Source organism: Anoplophora glabripennis, unplaced genomic scaffold (assembly GCF_000390285.2).
Source record: "Anoplophora glabripennis isolate ALB-LARVAE unplaced genomic scaffold, Agla_2.0 scaffold514, whole genome shotgun sequence".
NCBI classification, from domain to species: domain Eukaryota; kingdom Metazoa; phylum Arthropoda; class Insecta; order Coleoptera; family Cerambycidae; genus Anoplophora; species Anoplophora glabripennis.
In genome coordinates this window covers 173,049-196,120 of record NW_019416592.1, presented here as the reverse complement: position 1 = coordinate 196,120, position 23,072 = coordinate 173,049, and the positions used below count along the sequence as shown (strand labels likewise).

Sequence of the window (23,072 nt, the reverse complement as noted above, 5' to 3'; positions counted from 1 at the left end):
CAGCCTTCGCATACATACGCAGTAGTGATGGCGGTGGCGGTGGCGTTTGAATATAACGTATAGAACCAAATGGGTCAAAGCATACATGTCGCGGTACGAGCGGTCTTTGTATTCAAATTCGAATAACGCCACCGCCATTGCTACCGTGGCGTATGTATGTGCAGGCTTTAATAGAAGGTGCCAACAATAAATTAAAATTACCTGAATCACACCAAATTCCGCATTGCTGCACTGCACTGCTGGGCAATTTGTCAACCACTTGTCAACAGCTGAGATTTATTGGCCAGTGGCCCAATGCAGCTGTGTTTGTTTTTCGTTCAACTGGGCGTATACATTTCTACCACCTTTACGTTTAGTTTGACCAGATCTATATGGGTAGGGCTAAATAAATATGGCTACAAGTTTTTCAAATATTTCAATGCCGAGTTGCTGCGTCAGCGACCGAACCTGGTACATAATGTCAACCTCTTGGTTCTTCAATTGATATCGGAAAGACTATACTCACCAGCGAGACGTAAAAATAAAGAAAAATAAATTTTTTGTACCTTTTCAAACTAGGAGGAAATATACAGGATGATTCACAAACGGTGATCAAAAATGAAACCATGTATTTGGTGAATTTTAAGGGGAGTCTTTCATATAAAGTTTTTATCTATGACGCTTTGTTAAAAAGACAGGGTGTTAAACATAAAAAAATGTTTTTAATTTTTTTAAATAAAAAAATAAAAATTTGTAAATGAAGTAATTTGAAATTGGACGCATGTATGTATGTAAACGTTGTCGAAAGTCTGAGGTCTTTTCCTAAAATTTAGTTGCTCCAGTGGCGGAGATACAGGATATCAGTAGCATATTTTTCTAAATAAAATCGTATGCCACTGCTTTATCATGATATTTTCATCAGATTTTCGAGTAAAACTTAAAAAAACTAACTGATATTCGATATCTTCAACACTTCTTCTGTAGTTTCTTTCAGAGAAACCTAACACTAATAGCATGTCAACTTATTCGCTAAATGAAAACTTCCAGGCCATTTTGAAAATACTCAGCAAACGTTTACTAAAATTAAATTACTTTTTTCCTGATCGTTTAAATTCATAGCTAACTTTTGAATTTTCAATGATTTTAAATAAAGCTACAATACGTATTATTAGTTGTTATTCGTGTTTTTGTTGAAAACGACAAAAGTTTTTTGAAAACTACCAAGAGTAGGAAAAGTTTTAGAATTAAATTCCCCATAAAATAAAGTAATAACTTTTTAAGTCCACCAATGGGTTAAAAAATTATATCACATTTTAATGGTGCATCATCCCTTATCGACCCTTTAACATGCTTCAATTAAACTTTACTAACTGTCGATTAATGCTCTTTTTATACTCGCGCCGTATACCAAATTTGGCTTTTCTAAGTTCAAGTATAACTGATTAAGTACTGATTTTTTTCAAAATTTGAAACCCAACTTCTCAATTGTGCAGATTAGTATAAAGGTAAGTTGCATTAAATCAATATATTTTGGATTCTTATGCGAAACACCCTGTATTACTTTTTCAACAAATATGGGAAATTTATTGGTCAAATCATAAAAGCTTTCATTTATTTTGTCTGTAATTAAATTTTATATTGAAATAAAATCACTTGAAAAAAATTTAGAGTGCAATTGTAGATTTGTGATATTTTTTAATTTAAGTTCAATTCTATCAATACTATTATTCTATTAATTAATTAAAAAGGTACTCAATTCGAAAACTACCCACTCGAGAATTGATTAGCTGCTTGCTTGTGTTTTTGTTCGAGGCTGATAATTTGACCAAAGTAATAACATTTTTTCCTTTTTTTATACAGGGTGTAACGTAAAGGTTGGGAATAAATGAAGAATTTTTTATTTTAAAAAATAAATATTTGCCATGCTGTCATATTTGTCATTTGTTATGCTCTACGGGTTTTCTTTTCCAAGCTACAGGACGCTAAAAAATTTCAAAAAATTTAGTTTCTTAATATCATTTTCAATGCAAAAGTCTTTTTTCAATGTCTATTTGACCATGTTCAGTGGCTGAGTCAAAACATGCCTACTTCAGAATGTTTTTGTTATTTTTATTTTCCTACCCACTAAACATTTTTCAGTTTCTGACATGTTTCAGAAACATTTCTATTTTTCTTGAAACGTTTCATAAAAAATCCATGCAACGTTCTGGTAACGTTCTAGAAGCCCAAGATGTCCTCCCCAAAATACGTTTCCAATGAAACATTTCAAAAAATTCGTTTCAGTAACATTCTTTTTATGTTCCATTTATGCCCTCGATATTTTTCTTTTACGTTTCAGTATATTTTCAGAAATGTTTGAGTAACATAATAATTTTATTACCATATTGTTCTCATAATGCCCTCAACTTTAGATAATTTTCATTTCAAACGCGTTTTTAAAATAGTATAAATAATGTGAGTATTTTTTAAAATATCTGTAATACTCTTTAGTGATATTTTTATTTGTATTGTGAATGACTTAATTCGAACTAAAAAAAGTTACATTGTATATTAAAAAAAATAAATATGCTCTTCTAGTTTGGGGATGCGGCAACTTTTACCAAGAATTTCTTTCTTTTTGAGAAGCCACTGAAAAAAGTTTCTAATGTGGATTACGAATTTTGCCATTCATTGTACAAATAAAAATGTCACAAAACAATATCAGAAGCATTTAAAAAAAGCTACTCATTTTATATTGTTCAAATACGCTTCTGAAATGGAAATTTTCTAATGTTGAGACCATCATGAATATGGTAACAATGACGAACTGATAATTATAAAAAGTTAGTTATGATTATGATTGAAATGGTAGGTACATGAAAAACAAATAACATTACTGAAAAATAATATAAAGTTATAATTTCTTCTAGGCATGGTTAATATTACATCTATCCTTTTAATAGTAATAAATTATTCAGCAGAAATAAGGATACAAAATGATATCTTGACAAAGTAAATATCTGTAGGTATACCTAAACTCTTTTATTTAAGCATGCCTAGAAACATATAAACAAATATAAAAATTTGTACAGAATATAAAATAAATGACGTCTTATTTCACTTGATTCATCCATATTTCAAATAGTTCTCACTGACTAAGTAGTTGCCCTTCAAATTATATCGAAACGTATAGTTGTTGTTCCATTTTCTTAGTTCTTGTCCCTTGTCCTCTTGTCTGTAATAGGTAGTGGCAGAGACAACCCTTGTCTCTGGTAGTGGGTATGACTATATTTAGATAGACGTGACGCAAAATTGGAAATCTCTACATATCGTTTTAAACATTTTGCATCAATATTTATTATTTTATATGTACCTTACAATAACCACTACTGCACACACTACAAATTATCACATAAAATAGCCTCAAAGTAAAGATGAAGAACAACGAAACCAAGCAAACTGGCAAACCGCAAACCTAACCTAACATAATACGAATTGAAACGACAGTAACGACACACGGGAAACAAAACAAATAAACTCGGGCTGTTACGCGCAGTCTACGCAAGTCACGAACATACATTTTTTCTAGACTTGTGTTACAATTATGCACATACTTCTATCCAATAGAAGGATAGAAGTATGTGCAATTATGCTACCACATTTTTTTTCTATTTATGTCTGGTTGTACATATAAAAAGGCAAATGAACTAACGCTTGCTATAATGATGGGGTTTGAGAGCAAAATTTAAGTAATGCCTAATGGAAGTTCCATAAGATAAACAAAAGCAAAGGGTTGTTTGTTTGTCGTTGTTACGTTTCCGAGATCGAAAGGGAATGTTTCGAGTAATGTTTCAAACTCTCTTCAATTGGAATGTTTCGGCTATGTTTCACTAAGTAAGTTTTCAAGTGCTACATTTCTGTAATGAAACAGCAACGTTTCTAGTTATTGTTTCAAATGTGTAGTAAAACAGCTCATTTGTAACGTTTCATTTACGTTTCGTGTTTAGTGGGTATGTTAGCAGTGTTTTGTTTACGGAAAAATTACAAGAGCTAGAAATAAAACGCAAGAGGGTAATTTTGTTTAAAATAAAAAGTAGATCATAAAAAGATGTTTTCACCCAGTGGTGTTACCACAATTTTCTTCGAAAAACCTTACGGTACAATCCATATGCACGCCTCTGAGTAACATAAAGTCAATCTTTTTTCTGTTACTAGGGGATTATCATATTATTATAATTTCGTTCCATTATCTTGTAATGTTCGAAAGTTATTGGAGAAAAAAACTAAATTTTTTGAAACTTGAGTTTGAAAAAGAAAACCCGTAGAGCATAACTTCATATGAGAAAAATTTATTTTTTAAACCAAAAAATCCACCGTTTAATTTATTCTCAACCTTTACGTTACGCCCAGTATAGTAAAGTTTTTCCTAAAATTATAAAGATGTTCTGTATTTGGTACAAATTGTATGGCAGCATGTGTAATTTATGAAATAACCACATTTGGATAATATAGGGGATATTGAAAAAAAATGTAGGAAATTGTGATGGTTATGTATTCACACTGCTTTTTTTTAAATCTTCCTGAAAAAATTAGAGTCTTCTTCTAGATGTTCCAGTATAGCTTCCTCAGTTTCAATAGTTCGGACATTACGCCTTCTTCCCACACCCTCACGATTGGGCTGAATTTTACCAGTTTCGCGAAGCCTTCTTTCCAACGAGGCCAATGTTTGTCTATGAGGAATCGGTCGGTTTGGATATCTTTGATGGTATAATCTTACTGCAGGGTTACTATTTTTTCTGGATTCCAAAAACACTTGGAGCATGTCATTGGACATATTCGTCATTGGTATAAATATTTGCCATAATTATTCTGATAATAAATTAATCAATCGGTACTAATTATTGGTTGACAGAAAGTGTCAATTTGTTAATATGTTAAATAACATTTAATTTATTATGACATCCGCCTACTTTATTTTAACAAATTTTCGCAATTACCCCTTTAGTGAACGATGACTCATCTAATTTTTTTACTAGAAAACTATCGGTTTTATCGAAAAATTACAAGAGGTAAAAAAGTTGCGTAATAAATCAGTCTTCCCAATAAATATTTTTAAATAAATAATTTGCTTCATATAAAAAATTTCTAATAAGTTATTGCAATGGGGTTGACTCACTACTTTGTAAAATACACCAATGATCAAACAAATATTGAAAAGTTGTCCCTTCATTAGTAGGATGTTCATATCAAGTTTCGTGTCTCTAGCATTCCCAATGTTAAAGAAAAATATTAAAATGTGAATCAATCCCCTCCTTCAAGAGGGTATATCGCCTCAGGGGTGCAACTTTCATATAAGGTATTTTTACTTCAATCCTCTTATTTTTGGCTCTACATTCACTGGTACCATTTTTGCTACTTCATTTAAAAACACCCTGTATAATAGAGGTTTGTAGAAAAATATTAATTTAACTTTATTTACACGTACTGGTGTAACTAAAAAAAGTTATTTTATATCATTAGCCATCTCGAATTCTCAGAGAACTTTTTCAAAGATTAAGGTGGTCCCTCCTGTTCCCTTTGGCTATGCCCACGCTGTTATTTATAGAATCACACACACACAGTGAAATTTTTCAAACTTCATAATAAAATAAGACCAAAATTTCATCCTAATACAGCTTTAATATATTTAAAATAAAAATAACATTTGCATAAAGTTACAATACATAGGATTATGATAATTTAGCATGGAACTTGGGCCGCAAGTGAAATTTTTGGATCCTTGTAATAAAATAAAACTGAAATCGCACTCTCACACAGCTTTAATGTGTTTAACATAAAAATGACATAAGTATAAACTTACAAATATATACAGTTATAATTTTTCATAATTGCAAGTTTAGACTAAGACTGGTAAATAAATAATAAATGGAAGAAATAACTGTGAATCTGTCTTCAGACACAAAACACAAAAAATAATATTAATACAATAATAGATGAATTTTAATAAGCATGCAGTTGAAATTACAAAAATAGTTTAATTTTAAATAAATTTAATTTTCATATCAGTCTGATTTATCCTTTTATAACGGCAATAGGACGCAGTTTAATACATTTCTTAGAAATTCCAGCAGCATGACACGTATCAACTACATCAGTAACATTTTTGTAAGATTCTGGTGCCTCCTCCATTACTAATTTAGGTGACGCTACACGTATCGAAATTCCCATGTATTCTAATTTCCTTAAAACATCCGTATAATCTAAATTGCGCCTAGACTTGGCTCTGGATAGGGCCCTGCCGGCTCCGTGACAAGTAGATCCGAATGTTTCCAGCATACCCTGTTCCGTTCCCGTTAAAACATAACTACAAGTCCCCATTGTACCGCCAATTAAGACAGGCTGTCCCGTAAGTTGATAATCCACAGGAATAAGGGGATGGTGTGGGGGAAATGCCCTAGTCGATCCCTTTCTATGAACTAAGAGGGTTGTTGGTTTACCATCTACGATATGTTCTTCGACTTTGGCTATGTTGTGGGAAACGTCATATATCACGTGCATGTCTAGGTCGTCTGGTGACATATGAAATTGTTTGGCAAAGGCTTGTCTACTTAAAAACGTCATCGAGCTTCTGTTCACCCAAGCAAAGTTCGCAGCAGCTGCCATAGATTTTAAATAGTCCTGTCCTTCGACAGAATTAATTCTGGCACAAGCTAATTGCCTGTCGTTTGTTTCAATGTTGTCTCGTTTCATAGCCTTTTCCATTTGGACTAAAGCATCTGTAGCCACTTGATGACCGAATCCTCTACTTCCTGAATGGATCATTACACATACCTGTCCTATTTCTTCGATACCCATCTTACAAGCAGCCCACTTATCGTAAATCTCCTCCACTACTTGAATTTCAGCATAATGATTCCCGGCTCCCAATGTTCCTAACTGAGGTAATCCTCTTTTCTTTGCTCTCATGCTAACTTTTGCTGGATCTGCATTTAGCATTCTACCATATTCTTCACAGTGCTCTTTATCTTCTGCCCAAATGTAACCCTCTCGAAGTGACCAGTCCATACCCATTTCCAAAGCTTCTTCTAAGTCTTTTGCATTCATTGGAATGATTCCTTTTGATCCTACCCCAACTGGAATATGATCAAATAAACTTTGTGCTAGCTGTTCTTTAATCGGCAAAACGTCTTGTTCAAAAAGATTGGTTCTCAACAGTCTCACTCCACAGTTAATATCAAAACCCACACCTCCTGGTGATACAATAGAATCTGGATTGTTAATGTCGAATGCTGCCATATTTCCAATGGCAAAGCCATATCCTGAATGAACATCTGGTAAACCTACAGATCTACCAACGATACCTGGTAAGGCAGCTACATTTGCTATTTGTTTGACACCTGGAAGAAAGCCACCAACCATGCCAGGTCTACAGGCATTTCTTAGTTCATCCAACATCAATTTTTCTAACCTTTGGTTCACGTAAAAAACACCTTCCACTTTCATGTTGGGTTGAAAGCCCTTTTTTATTCTCCAGCAGTATGGGGATAATTTTTCTAGATACTGAAGTTCTTCTTGATATTGACGCACAACCATTGTATGATTCTGATTATATATATATTTATAAAACGAATATGGTTTATTTTCTCTGACAAAGCGGCTTCTTACAGAATAACAATCGTATACACAAATTACTGAACTATTAATCCTATATTAATTGAGGTTATCTTCTTCTTCCCCTTTTTGGAGAACACAACCTTCTTCTTCTTCTTCTTATTTTTGGCCTTCACCCAGAGGGTATTTAGCCAGCTAATACAACCACATATCACAAATTATCAAATGACATTCATTATGACTGCGTTTAATGACCAGTCGAAAGCGGTTTTTTTGCGACGAAATATGTTCAACTCGGTTCAAAAAGTCAATATTAGCTGTAATAAGCTGTATTTGTTTGACCACTTGGTTAGTTCAGTTTGGTCAAATTGACCAAACTTGAAGTGACCGTGATTTGAACTAACTTTAGGTTAAAAAAAACACACATTTACTCCTTTTTAAATTTTGACTTTTGACGTCTGTTCAATTTCAGTTTAATTAGGTTGTTGTTGTTCTCAACCATACTGTGCCCAACATACTTACAAACAACATATCTTTTTCGGACGAATCCATATCCATTATCAACGGCTTATTTTTATTATTTAAATTTATGATTATTATTATTGGTAGGTTATGTTTTGTTCGGTTACCTTGTTCACATATTAACCACGATAGTAGGCTAGGTTAGATCAGAAAGGGGGGAACTAATTTTGGTCATATTTTGGTTTGTTCACTTGTTAAAAAAAACGAACTTGATCAGAACTCTACTGAAACTGAATTAACCTAAGTGATCAAGTGTGTAAAACAAATACAGCTATTGGTGGTAGTAGTAGTTGGGGCACAAATTGTTTTATCTTCTGTGGTTGGGTTATTCTGTTGTTCAATGTTCGATCGTACGTTGTTGTGTGTTACTGTGTTGTGACTTGTGATGTGACACTTGTGAGACTTGTGACTTGTGACACCAACTTGTACTTGTGTGTGTTGTGTATTCGTGTGTTTGTTTTGTGGTAATCCCCAAAAATATAAATATATTTATTTATATTAAATCTATTTTCTTTTACTTTATAAAAGAAATATTATTACCATTAATAATGGTGTGTAAAAGACTGTAAATTACCTATTCTTTTTGTTAAACTTAAAAGCTGTAAATAAACAAGACAGAAAAATGGAAATAGAGAATGTAACGATTAAATCTGAACAAATAGATGAGGATGATATAATTGAAGATAAAATAAATATAAAAGAAGAAGGTTTACAATCAACAAATGAAACGCCTTATAAATGTGGTATATGTGGTCACCGAACAACTACAGATACCCTACTTAAAGTGCACATGAAAATGCATTTAGTTAAACGATTACATCAATGCAATATTTGTAAGAAAACTTTTAGTTTTGTTACTGAATTGAACAGTCACATCTTGACCCACACAGAAGAAAAGAATAGTTATCAATGTGAAGTATGTCGCAGAGACTGCTTTACTGAAGAAGATTTGCATAAACATTATCGAGTTCACACAAAAGAGAAACCTTTCAAGTGTAAATTGTGTTTTAGGTCTTTTTCAGATGATTCATATCTGAGAGTTCACGAAAGGACGCATCATGGTGAAGACTATTTTAAAAACGTCATGAAAAAGAACGGCACTTTTGTTGATCCCAATTTAGTGAAAAATGTTATTGAAGATAGTACACCAAAAGGTAATTAGAAATGAATTTTTTTATGACTATTGAATTGGAAAAGCTCTATAAATTTATTTTTCCGTTAACCATTTTGCAAATTTGCGTGTTTTCAAGTTTGACAAACAGTCTCACTTGCAACTTTTTGATAAACAATTTTTTTTTGTTAATTTCAGTGAGTGTTCAGAGACCAGTGGTGCCCAAGGTAAATATATTATTGTATCTATTATAAATAAAAATAAAAAAACCTTTACTTTAAAGCGAAGATTCAAGAATAACCCAAATTTGCCTTTGAACAATGAAGAAAAATTAATGTTACTTCAGTTCGTTGAAGAACTGGGGCTGAATAAAAAGTATTCCAAGTTGGAACAAATTAAAAATCACTTGAAAAACGGCTGGTTGAAGATGGTCGCCATGTTTGCTGAACATGACTATGATAGGAACACAGAAAAGTTGGCTAGAACTTACTTCCATTTGAAGAATCAGGCTAAGACGCACATAGAAAGGTTTTACAAGTATAAGAAACTTCCGGAACCACACGAGATAGATTATATGTTTGTGAAACTGTGTACCAGCGACTTTGACATCCTTGGGATTGATATTCAACAAGTTCTCGAAGATGTAAGTTAAAATTGTCAGAAATATGTTGAAAATAGAATCGGAAGCATTGTAATATTAATTTTTAGGGTAAAAAATTCTGCATTGATGAGTCTGTAGAAGAAAATAGCAAATGTGTATCTCTGTCCTCTGAAGATGAAAAAGATATCACAGGGGATCCTCTTTTAGTCAGCAGGTTAGTGTAAATAGTGCAAATATAAATTTTTGCAAAGCAAAAGCTTGTTTTTGTAAAATTTAAATTATTGTAAAATATTTTGTTTTTTTAATAGGATTTCTGAGGTATTTGAAGATGGTTCGGAGAAACCTGAAACGTCTGTCTCTTCTCATAAAAGAAATCTTGTAGATCAGGACGGACCTCCTTGTAAAATGAAAAAAATCGAAAATGAAGAAGTAATTTCGTGTAGCGAAATTAATAAATTAAAGGTAAAATTTCTCATGGAAGAAGAAAAAAGAAGCAATCACATGTATAGGCTCGAGTTGCAGCAAAAGGAACATCTTTTTGAAATGGATAGAAAGCACAGGGAAGAAATTTATAAAAAAGAATTAGAAATCAAGAATTTAGAGTTGATATTGCTCCAGAGGAAAATACAAGATTGTGGACGATTAAACGGAGACTAGGTTTAAACAAATAAAAACTAAAATTTTTTTTGTACTATATTTTTGTACATTTTTCTTGTAATAAAATGCATATTTTTCCTATATTAAATAGTCTGTCAAATTTGCTGCTTTATTTTACCAACAGTTTAAAGAAAATTGTTAGATTTTCCTCTGACGATAATAATAATATCTCTACCCCTCATACTAATTACAAGGATTAACTCAGAAGTCGGAGACCTGTGCGGGAGAGGGGGCGGCATATTATTATTATTCAGAAGGCCGTATTTGCGCCCAGGAACGACTTACGTTGCTAAGCCCTAACCACCATTCAGTGCAGGAATGAGGGAAACCTGGAAATACTCATTAATTATTGGGGTGGTCAAACGCCAACCAGTATCAATCTCTCACATTGACCCAAGTCAACGTTTCTCCAAACTACCATACCCATAGAGAGGATGTCTCTACAAATATAGTTGTTATACGGTCTTACAGCTGCGGGAATAAACTTGCAACAGTGGATTCAAGTATTGACACCTCAAACCGTTCGACCACCGACCGATGACGTTTGTTAATACCGGGTAAACTGTTTATGTTTGCTTCTGGTACTGCATTATATTGTTCCATAACTTCTCTCACGACGACTGAATTTGTTAAATGGTAAATGTAAAATTAAATACAATAGAACTTCGATGACCTCAGTGGCACTGAATATTTTTCCGATTAACCGACTATCGATCAGAAATAGGGACAATTTCTAATCTTAAATTCAGAGGTATGTCTAAGGAGTTTTTTACCACAATTCCTTTTGCAAATTACCTTAGTAGTTAAAGAATTGCTAAAATGCGGTGTGTAAAGTATATAGGGTGTCCCAAAAATAGTTGTCAGTCATATAGGGGTAGAAAGAGGGTGAGATTCTGAGACGAAAAGTCCTTTGACCGCCGAAACATGGAATGGCATCAATTATTTATTGTTTATTTTTATAAAAAATAGAAAAAAACTGGTGGAATTTATTTAATTTTTTATTTATTAAAAACTGCTTTTAACACAAAGTCCGGGTTTCTGAATTTTTTTGTTTGTAAGAAAATAAATAACAGTTTCGTGTATTTTTACCCTTTTTTTTCATTCAATATTTCGTTTTTTATTTGAGGACCGGGCTTTCACAATTTCTTACTGAATTCATATTAAAATTAAAGAAAAAAATGTTTCTTTTGCTAATAAAAAAACAATAAAAGAAGCTATTCCATCTGTCAAGTCACAATTATCTCGTTAAAATTATGATTAAAATATTCCTTCCTGTATACTGCAGAAAGCTGCCCTAGTTAGAAACAGCAGTGTTACAACAGTGGAAAATGTGAATAGACGAGATATTGTAGAACTTGATACAATAATAGTTAATCCTATCCATTATATCGATATAATTGTGTCAAATTATTCTTACAAGGGGTATAACAGTAGTTATTATTGATACAACAATGTAGAATACATATAAACACAAGGTGTTAAAATGTTCAATGCAACAAATTTGGCTCTAAAGTTTAGACATGTAATCACTGGCCAAAGTTTGTACACCAATATACTCATTTTTGTGCTAAAGCTCCTTACAATTTTTTTCTTTTGTTCCGTTCTGGATGTTAAATCGATTTGTAGAAATTTACGTAATTCTCGACGATTACGTAAATTACTTTTTTTTCCTACAGGTCCATGTAAAATATCCAACAGGAACAAAAAAGAAATGTTATTTTCACTATTTTACCAAACTGTAAAATGAGATTTTTTTTATTTTTCAATTCATGGAAAACATTTTCATGGTTTTTCTATCTTAATTTCATTTAATATTGACAACACAATAAAAATATAGAAATAAGTTTGTGAATACTGACAAACAAGGCTGGTACAGTCTTGCGAATACAAATATTCGTATTTGTTGACTATCCACTAAATCCACTTTTTAGATTTCAAATGCGACATTTGCCAGAAATGCTTCTGCAACGAAGAATTCCTAAAACTCCACATCGAAAACCATTTGAGCGAGGGCGTTCATCACGATATTTTTGGAGCGGAAGACCCTCTTGCCACAGTAGTTTTACCGACTGATATCAGCGATAAGTACCTGGAGAATTGCAGAACGACCATACCTGTAGATAAACAAGATCCGTCCAGTTTTGAATGCGAATACACAGATGATAACGGCAAGAAGTGTTCTAGGAGGTTCGGAGAAAAGGAGGCATACGATATTCATGTTAAAACCCATGAGAATTCGAATAGTATATCCTGTCGTCTATGTAAAATTAAGTTTGCTGATGATTCGGAGCTGTCTGCCCATATGTTGGGCATGCATGGAACTTTCGAGCCTGACAAACTAGGTTTGTTTTCAGACGTACTGCGTGATATTTGTATAAATCGTAATCTGTTTACGCCTTTATATTTTTTTTAGGTTTGGAGGACAATATGATCCGCTGCAAGGAAATGGTGAAAGGCAAGGAAAAAACCGTGTTTAGGTGCACGATTTGTACAAAGCATTTTCCTGTCCCGAGCAAACTGAGGTCTCACATGCGCACACATACTGGTGAAAAACCATTTAAGTGCGACGTTTGCAATAAATCGTTTGGCACTGCTGGCAGCCTGAAGGATCATGGCTATCTTCACACCAATAAAAAGCCCTACAATTGTACAATTTGCGAGAAGGGGTTCACGAAAAATAGTGCACTAGGTAAGGTCCATACCCTGTCAATTTAAAAAAATTCTTTCTCGATAGCTCATAATCAGTTCAAAATATAAAAATTTCCCGTAACGGGTCGATTTTTGTTTTGCACATGTTTCATTCTGGTATTTATGCAGAACATAACACATTTACAGTTTAATCGACCATTTTTGATTGTGATAGGCTTTGCCCTTTAGTAATACTGGCTATAGGGGGTACAAGGGGGTATGTTTCTTCCCACCAGCACAAAAAATATATAGTTTTTTTTTTTCATAATTTTCTTGACACATGACTTGGCAAATTTGCAATTTGTTGGTGCGCACGCAGTACTTACCTTCAAATGTGTACAATGATTCTTAATATGAATGGAAGGGTTTTAAAAAATTAGTATCTTTCTGTATACAGGGAACTTTTGTCAAATATTTTTGCGACATGTCCGTTATGTCATAATGAGGTAAATACACTTTGTGTTGAGTAAAATGTAATTTTAAAATCTGGTTTGCCTCAACATTGCAAGGAGCCACCTTTTGAGAACTGCTGATTTTCGTAGAAGATATTCGATGTACCCACCATTTGCTTGCACACAAGCTTGAGCATAACGTATCCAATTCGCTCGCATACGTTGCAACATTGCCATGTTCTCTCGAATCGTTTTACAAGATTCAGCAATATGATGTCGCAGTTGGCCGATGTCACAAACTTTCATGGAATACACAACACTTTTGACATATCCCCACAGAAAGAAGTCTAAAGGGGTGAGGTCTGGGGACCGCGGGGGCCATCTAACTAGACTGCCGCAGCCTATCCAACGATCGGGAAAAGTAATGTTTAGAGTTGCGCACTCCGAAAAAAGTGGTTGGGGGCGCCGTCATGCAGTAACCACATATTTTGCCAAACATTTAATGGCACGTCCAAAAACTCTCGCAATAGGCTATTGACTATGTACTTTAGATAGGAACTACAACATAACAGAAATTTTATTGTTTGATATGTTCAATCGACCCTAAAAAATGATAAAACCGTGGAGTGCTACCTTTTAAAGGGGTGCGTTTTTGAGATCAAAGTAAAAAGGTGGTATTTTCAGTTTTTTGTGTTTTACTCGAAAACTATGCATTTTTTCACTATAGTTTTCAACAGAAAAATTGTAGCAAATTGAATTTCCAATCGAAATGAGACGTTCTGAAGTCAAAAAAATTTATTTTTAACAAAAATATGCCCAAAAAACGAGTAAAAAAAAACGAAAAAATGCGTTTTTTTTTTTCTTTTTGGTTTTTGGCCCACAACTTTTTTCTGAGAGGAGTTAGGTATAAACATTGCTTCACAGAAAAAAAAGTTAATCTTTTTTCCTTTAAAATAAGCCTTTATAGAAGTACCTACGACTAATAGAAACCGAGATACATTGGATCAAAGTTGGCTATTTTTTGGATTTTTGGCCAATTTTTGCCCTTTTTTGACGATTTTCGTCATAACTTTTTTCTGAGTTAATTTAAGTATATGTAATGCCATATTCAAATGAAAGCTGGTTTCAAGACCTTTAAAATGGTGCCTGGTAGAAGTTTGTACAATTAAAATCAACCGCGATATGTCAATTTAACAAACGATACTTTTTTTTATTTTTATTATTTTCCGTATTATTTTGTCTAATAAATTTATTTTTGTGAATGTGAAAGTTAAAATAAGTTTTTAGGTGATTGAATATTATGATTTATTGATTTTGCAAACAATCTAGATAGAAGCACCGTCTAAGTGTCTAGGCAATACAAAAGGTTCTATTAAAGTGTCATTGATACCAGCCTACAAATTAACTGAAAACTGTTGCTGAAAAGCAGCGCGACGTATTTCGTGTGGATTTTCGATAGTCCAGTGGTGAGTGTTGTGGTCGTTACTTACACCATTTCGACTGACTGTAACAAGTATTTGCGCTGTAAGTTGAGGATTTCTTGCATGTTCTTGAAGCAACCATTCGCAAAAACCTCGACGTGGTGGAAAATCCTCAGGAGTAAGTGAATATGAAATGGGTACAACTAAGCTTCTCGTAATGTTCGCCACACAACAGGATGCGAAATATTTACTTGCTGTGCGATATTTCTGGTGCTGCGATGCAGATCATCTTCGATGAGATCTAAAATCATCCCAGCATGTAAAATTCTTAGTGGTCGCCCAGGGCCACCGTCGCGACCTCAACACGGTTGTACTTCACCGGTGTTCAAAACTCTTTGCCCTACAGCAACAAATGTTTGTGGTGTGGAGGAACGTCGTTCAGGATATCTTGCATGGTACACTTGACAAGCTATGTGGACATTTTCGTTTGCTTCGCCATAAATTATGAGCATATCATAATATTCGTGAGTGCTAAATAAATGTGCTATTTTAAAAAGAAAACTTGGAAATACTGCTATTAAATGTACTCTCGAAAAATAGCACAGCAATCACTACAACAATGTATTACAAACTGACTTTCGAATACAGTCTGACTTCATAAGAAACCTACAAACTCGTAAAAGGTGTTACAGAATTTTTTGTAATTACTCGCCGCAAAACCTTAAACTTCCGATACAAGTTTGTGACATCAGTTAACTCAGTTTTTGCTCCCTTTTCCCCCCTTTAAATTTTTAACAAGTTCATTAACACTCTTATATTTAGGGACAGGCAATGATGTCACTTTATTTTTAGAGGATCATATTCGATCCCACACGGGAGAACGGCCATACGAATGTAACATTTGCAAGAAGAGATACAGGACGATAGTTATCCTCAATCAGCACCTGCTGGCCCATGCCAAGGAAAAGCCGTTTAAGTGTGACGTGTGCAACAAAAGTTTTATTTACCTTTGTAATTTAAAGTACCATATGGTTACGCACACGGGGAGCAAACCTTTTGCCTGCAGCTTGTGCGACAGAAGTTACAGTATAAAAAACGCCCTGAAAATCCACATGATGGACCATAGAGGTAGGTATCAGAGTATATGAAGAGATAGTTTTTTCTTTTTGGGTATTTTGCCACTCTACTGCTTAGAATTACTTCAGATAGTTTTTTCATAATTTTTAAGATTTTTTTTATCAAGTTCTACATTGTCATAAAAAAAAAATGTAATTTGTACACCATAAAGGATTTTACAGCCATATTCCTTGTCAAATGAAAATCTATTAAGAAAATTGACACTTTTATGCAATATCATGATTTAGGATACTCAAGAACAGTATTTACATTTTCTTTTATTTAGGAGAGAAGCCCTTTAAATGTCGGTTCTGCGACAAACAATTTACCGCAGGGAACAGCCTCAAGAAACACGAACGTATACACACGGGAGAGAAACCGTACATCTGCTCCGTGTGCAAAAAAGGTTTCAGTCAGTCTAGCTCGTTGAGTCGGCATCTGGACTCCCATAAAGGGGAGAAACCGTACAGATGTACCGTTTGCCAGAGAGGCTTTACGTCTGCCAGTTATTTGAAGGTAACTTGAACCAGTACTTCGAAGCTGACTAACGTTTGTACCCTGAAAAAAAAATTTTTCTATTTTTTAAAAATGGTGTTACGATTCCCTACGTTTATTTCTTGTATAAATTTTTACGATTATTTTTCACCTTGCTGCTTCATTTCAGATTCATCTAAAAATGCACCAAGGCGAACCGCCGTATCAGTGTAAACAGTGCAACGAAAAGTTCATGGTAGTACAAAAATACAGGGTTCATTTAAAACAACACAAAAAAGGAAAAAACGATGGGAACCCAAAGTCCAAAAAGGGGAAAACAGTCGACAAAGAGGAAAATGAGAATTCTGCTTTAAAGTCAGAAATCGAAGATGAGATAGAAATTAAGAAGGAATTAGACGAGAATTAAAGTACATCATCGTTTGCCAGTTCCTAGTTCGCTCTTTAAGGTGTAGATTATTATCGGGCGGATAATGTAATTAATTCAGATTCCTACTTATTATTAAATTATATTTGTTTATAAGTTCTTCGTTACTGAAATATAGTTCATGATTTACTAAACTCTCTTTTAATTTTAAAACGAAATTGTGAACTTCACGGGATACAGTACAGTGAAATTTTACCACCTACATCAAGAAGGCCTCCTAACTTAACTTTAGTGACAGATATATAGCTGGGTTTATTGATTGAAAATTAATTGAAATTGAACAAATATAAAATGCATATTGTCCCGTAGCTAATGTACAGGTGATATGTGATGTACAGAGACTTTATAAATGATTACAAGCCACGTGACCTCCGAGTTTGGGCAACCAACATTGCACTATAAATTTCCTAAATCTTGAATATTAATGATTCATATGCAATGAACAATGACAAATCGTTAAGTCTATGGTCGAGATAATGCTATTGTTGATTGGTTGAATACAATTTCGTGAAAAAAATACCGTAAAATATTGTTTTAAAATAGCTCTCAGCATATAGGCAACCAGCAATACTTACGAGAAAAAATGTCTGCCAACGCACCCGACTACAGAATATGTGCTAGTGTCGTCCATCTGTAGTCTGTTACAAAAAGGTGGAACTCAATGCGCTGTATATTTTGGTTTGCGTATGGACTACAAAAATGTGGATCCGTCGATTTTCAGTGGCGTATCGTTAGTTATCGCTCTTTGAACAGTAAAAGAAATTTAAAATATATTGTATACATTTATGTGTATATTCTCACTGTACAATAATTCAAATTTGAGAAGTTATCAACACGAAATTTATCAAAAATCCATTCTATTTCTGTTTTTAATTATAAACTGCCTTAATTATATCTAAACAGCAGTTATTTCACCAAATAATTACGTTTTCCAATAATATGAAAATGATATGCTAACTTTTTATGTAAAGAAATTTAAAAAAAATAGCTAATATAATACGAAGTACTAATATTACACTTTTTTATACAGGGTGTATCATGAAGAGGGCTCAGTAAGATTATCTCAAATAGAAGTTAGAATTGAAATCTGAAAATTTGTATACAGGGGTTTATCAAAAAGATCTATGCAATGAAAATAGTGTCAACATCCTCGCACTTCCGGTTATACAGGAAGTCATCATAAGCTCTGTTATATTTGTGTATTTTTTAATTCTACGGCACATTCTAGACTATTTTCATATAAGGTACTATGGGCCAAATGTGACAGTTTTCAAGTTATTATTAATTTTAGAAAAAATTGAGAGATGTGATTTTTTAAAATAGAATAACTTCGACATTTTGCTTTATTTATTAATGAAATTTGGCATGGATAATTTAAAAGCACTGGAATTCAACCAGTTTATGTCAAATTTTCATACAGAGTATTTAAAAACGTGTGGCCAATATTGTGACGATGAAGTTGAATATACTCAAAAATTTCTAATGGTACACCCTGTATATTATGGATGCAGAATTAAAATTACTTTAAAACGATACTATAGTTCTCTATACCCAAAGTTAACAGTTCTTTTGTAAATTGGAAATTATGGATTTCAACACAGAAAAATCTACAAGTACAGTGGGTTTATTTAAAGCATCGCCTTTTTTAATTTAATATACTAAATTATTGTTTTTGATTGTTTTATTGTATAACAATAAAAAAAATACGTTTTATTAATCATTAATTTGAGTACATCAAATCCACCGTACATTTTTCTGTATCCATTAATATAATAATATAGCAGGGTGTACCATTTGAGTAAATTTAACTTTAACGTCACAATATTTGTCACACGTTCTTAAACACTGTATGAACTTTTGCAAATTTGACATAAACTAGTTGAATTCCATTGCTTTTAAATTATCAATGCCAAATTTCATTAATAAATAAAGCTATATATTGGAGTTATTCTGTTTTAAAAAATCACTTGTACCCTTCAATTTTTTTCGAAAATTGATATTAACTTGAAAACTGTCACATTTTGACATATAGTACCTTATATGAATTTAATCTAGATTTTATCGTAGAATTAAAAAATGCAAAAATATACAGAATGTTCCATTTGAAATAACAAAGTAGATGATGACTTCCGGTATAACCGGAAGTGTGAGAAAGTTGATACTCTTTTCATTGAATAGATCTTTTTAATAAACCTCTGAATACAAATTTTCAGATTTCAATTTTGACTACTTTTTGAGATAATCCTACTGGGCGCTCTCCGTGATACACCCTGTATACCTAACAATTCCTACCAAATATTTTTATCACAATTTAAAATAAATAATTTACGTGTTTTTTATTAGATTTTTGCTGATACGTTCTCCATCAGTTCACAAATAATTTATAAACATTAAAAAAGTCAAATTTCATTCAGTACTAAACAAAATTAATAAAGATCTTTAAATTTAATTTTATTTGAACACCAATACGTAGTTATTTTATATGGTGAGGGATTTTTGTACTCGTATATCTGTTCGTAGATATTTATTAACCTTATCAAAACTTTCCGCACGCCCATGATAGTAACTGAATTTATTTTGATTTCATTCAGTTCGGAGCAAAACCTTTTCTTTAGAAATGCGTTAGTCTTGTGAAGCGGAGATGATGGGCCATATTACAGAGGTTAAGTTTGTATGCAAGGGGAAAGAGACGAGTTGTGTTTTTTCTGAAGTGTTAGACATCTTGGGAGAATATTTCGATCAACGCCTCTACTACATGTCAACACTAATTCACATATTATTTCCTAGATGGCCTATAGTACGATCGTATTCGATGCAAAGTAATAAATCATTGCCTGTCAAGGGAATCAGTGCAACACATTTTATAGGGGGTTTTGGAAATTGAATAATTTCTTTATGCATTATGGATTAACAGTTATATATTTATGAAGGACAAAATGAAAAACAAAGGCATCTCCTTCGCACATTGGGCGGCAGGACAACAATACATTTATTACTCCCTTCATTATCCCTCATATGACTTGTGCTTGTGTTTTTTGCGGCGGCGCGCGTGCCGGCCTGGCGTGGTCAGTTTCGTTTCGGTCGTATTGGTGCTGCGTGTTTCTCCCTCGCGATATTTGTGAGGTTATAACTGTTATAAGTGCAATTATATTTCTTTCGGGCTATATGTGTGTTTCGCGCTATTATTTGAGAATATGTGAGTGAAATCATATTTCTTGTGCTCCGTAACAAAAGTGTTTTTTGTGTTTTATTTGTGTGCTGTTTGTGTCTTTAGGGCTGTTGTTTGTGAATCGTGAATGCAATTATATTTTCTGTGCTAGTGAAGTGAAGTATTTTTATTGTTATTGCTCTGTTGTCGTTATATGGATAAATGGAGGCGGTGCCTGGATGTTCGCGAGCCGGATGTACTGCTGTGGGTACAAAAAAATCTATATTAAGTTACAGAGAAAAAACGATAATATTAAATGTCTATAACCCTTTAGAAAAGGATCATTCCATGAAACTGAAGACTGGTTTGGTGGAAATGTATTCTGGATATACTGGAGTAAGCGAATTATCTGTTTTCAAAATTTTAAGAGAGAAGAAAATTGAAGGAGACGTTAAGAAACCTAAAAAAGGGGGTGCAAAGAAGAAATTAATATTAAATGAAGATGAGAAAAATGCAGTTTGGCGTACAGTACATAAATCATAGAATTTATATTTTGCTTATAATTTGTTAACATTTCTTGTTTGATAGAAAAATAACTTATTTTGTTGAGATTGGTAGAGAATTGTTGTTAGTGTTTTCATTTGATAGAATCATATCATAGGATTTATATTTTGTTTTCATTCTGTAAATATTTATAGTATATCTGTTATACAAGGTTTTTGCTTTGAAACTTCGTTCTCCTTATAAAAAAAAGAATCGTAATGGGGTGCGATGAAGAGATCAGTTCACGTCTGGAACCCTGTTCCTATAAAAATCCCTTTATTCTCATAAACTATTTGTTTTAAATGTAAGTTATTATAAATCCAATTCGCTATTTAAATTCCACATATGTACATTTCACCTCTGTACGCGCCACTGTTTATTGTTCCCTGCTCTATGATCAAGCTCGCCAGGTTAGTATTTGACGTATAACCGACCACTTCGTACACTCGATGCACCTGGCCGACTACAGCTAGTACCAGAACACAGTGCGTATGCGGCGGTATTTCAGATTTTACATTCAATTTCATTTTAAATTTGAAACGGTTCAACTTACGCCTCCTAAAAATGATGACACGATTTTCCTTTGATAAAAGACCGACAATTTTTTGCTCTACTTTGCATCGTATACGATCGTACTATAGTTTAGTTCATTTACTCATTCATAGATGGCGACCCCTATTGTTTTTATTATGCGAATTTGAAAGTATAGATTTCGACAACAGCGAAATGCATTGATTTTCAAAGAAATGTTACTTTGAAATGTTTTTGGATTTAATAAATTTAAAAATTAATCAATTAATATAAAAAATAGGTGGAGTGGCTTATAGCTATTTATATAGATGGTGGAATTTAATAAATAAGTAGATGTAGGCATAATTGTAATCTTGTTACGTCGTATTCTCCACTAACAACAATTAATGGCATTCACATGATCACGTAACAGCATTTATAGAAAAGGAAAATGCTGCGTGGGAGTTTGAAACCTTTGTATCCATAAGGCAATTTTCCCACAAATTTAAACGAATGTAATGAATGGTCTTATTTATAATTTAATTCGTTCTACATGCTATGACCTATACAGGTTGAAACCTGTATATACCCTTCAATTTGTAAATTTAAAATGATAGAGTTCTGATCATATTTTATAGTATGAGAACTAGGTAAAGAAATAAACATTCTCCTTTGTTGTTGGTGCTGATGTTTTTGATTATGACATGATGACAAATAAAGTTGTAAAAGTAGGGCTCTCTCCGAAAGAAAAACTAATGTGGACAATTTTCCTCAAAATTGTACTAAGTTTATAAAATTGTACATTGTCAGGACATAATTATAAACAGAAGGAGCGGTCTCCTGAGATTTTATTTTGCCTTCAGACCAGAGGAACCTCCTTTTACCTACTGTGACTACGCTTGTCCTTCTTTTATAATAAGAGACAAATAAAGACTATTTTTCTCTTATGAGTTATAATTCCAGGGATAACCCGACTCTGTAAATAATTCGATAAGGAAAAAGAAGAGAGCCCAGTTAAAATACTCATCAAGTTCGAAGTGAATCGATCAGAGAAATAGAATAATAGGGCGGGAAATTTAAATAGTCACGGACATATACGAGGGTTTCCTTGGAAAGCTCACGAAAATTATTGGTTAAAAAGTTGATAGACTATTTCAACTCCCCTAAATTAGTTTCTGATAGCAGCAAAGTGTCAGTACTTTTGAATTTTTTGTTTTTCACTTGTTTTACCAAATTTACTTATTCGTTCAAATAAAAACGTGGTCAAGTTGGTTCTGAAAATTTGGACGTAGGGCGTAGCATATAGCAAATGAACTTAAACGTCATCTGTCAAAGCGCTATATCACCGCTATCAATTTGAATATTTTCGTTTTAAAAAGCGCTTAAAATGGTGTTTTCTCAAGAACAAAAAGTGTTTATCATAGAGTCCTACTTTAGAAATGGACGCAAGATTGATGGAATATGGAAGTATTCTATTGAGGAGTTTCATAGAATTTCAAAATCAATTTCCCGGCGTTGTTGAGTACAAAATTTTTCAAAGTGCAGTTCAGCGTTGTGTTAATGTTTTTCGTGAAACGGGCAGTGTAACAAGAAAAGAAGGAAGCGGCCGACCTAAAAAGCGGACTGAAGAATTAAAAGAAAATGTCCAACAAATAATGGAAAATGCGCCAAGAACTTCTGTACGTGTTTTATCACAAATGGTGGGAGTATCAGTCGGTACCACACAGTGTTAAAAAAAGATTTGCGTTTGTTCTCCTATCGTTTAACTTGTCAGCAATAACTTCATGAAGTTGATTTTCCGCGACGGGCTGTATTTTGTGAATGGTTTTTAAACAACTACGGCGAACTTCATAATATCACATTTTTTTCTGATGA

The 23,072-nt window shown here is 33.2% G+C and overlaps 2 protein-coding genes across 2 annotated transcripts; one reads left to right on the top strand and one right to left on the bottom strand.

Annotated features, from left to right (window-relative positions):
• Positions 1 to 5,626: 5,626 nt before the first annotated feature.
• On the bottom strand, positions 5,627 to 7,680 carry LOC108912150 (tRNA-splicing ligase RtcB homolog). The gene has a single exon (XM_018717321.2). The coding sequence runs from the start codon at positions 7,549 to 7,551 to the stop codon at positions 6,031 to 6,033; it is 1,521 nt and encodes a 506-aa protein (XP_018572837.1). The 5' UTR covers positions 7,552 to 7,680; the 3' UTR covers positions 5,627 to 6,030.
• Positions 7,681 to 8,541: 861 nt separating this feature from the next.
• Positions 8,542 to 17,091, top strand: LOC108912175 (zinc finger protein 708-like). The gene is made up of 6 exons (XM_018717354.1): positions 8,542 to 9,245; positions 12,392 to 12,802; positions 12,874 to 13,149; positions 15,814 to 16,089; positions 16,364 to 16,593; positions 16,742 to 17,091. Exons 1-6 carry the CDS (start codon positions 8,714 to 8,716, stop codon positions 16,976 to 16,978), a joined length of 1,962 nt encoding a protein of 653 aa, XP_018572870.1. The 5' UTR covers positions 8,542 to 8,713; the 3' UTR covers positions 16,979 to 17,091.
• Positions 17,092 to 23,072: the final 5,981 nt, after the last annotated feature.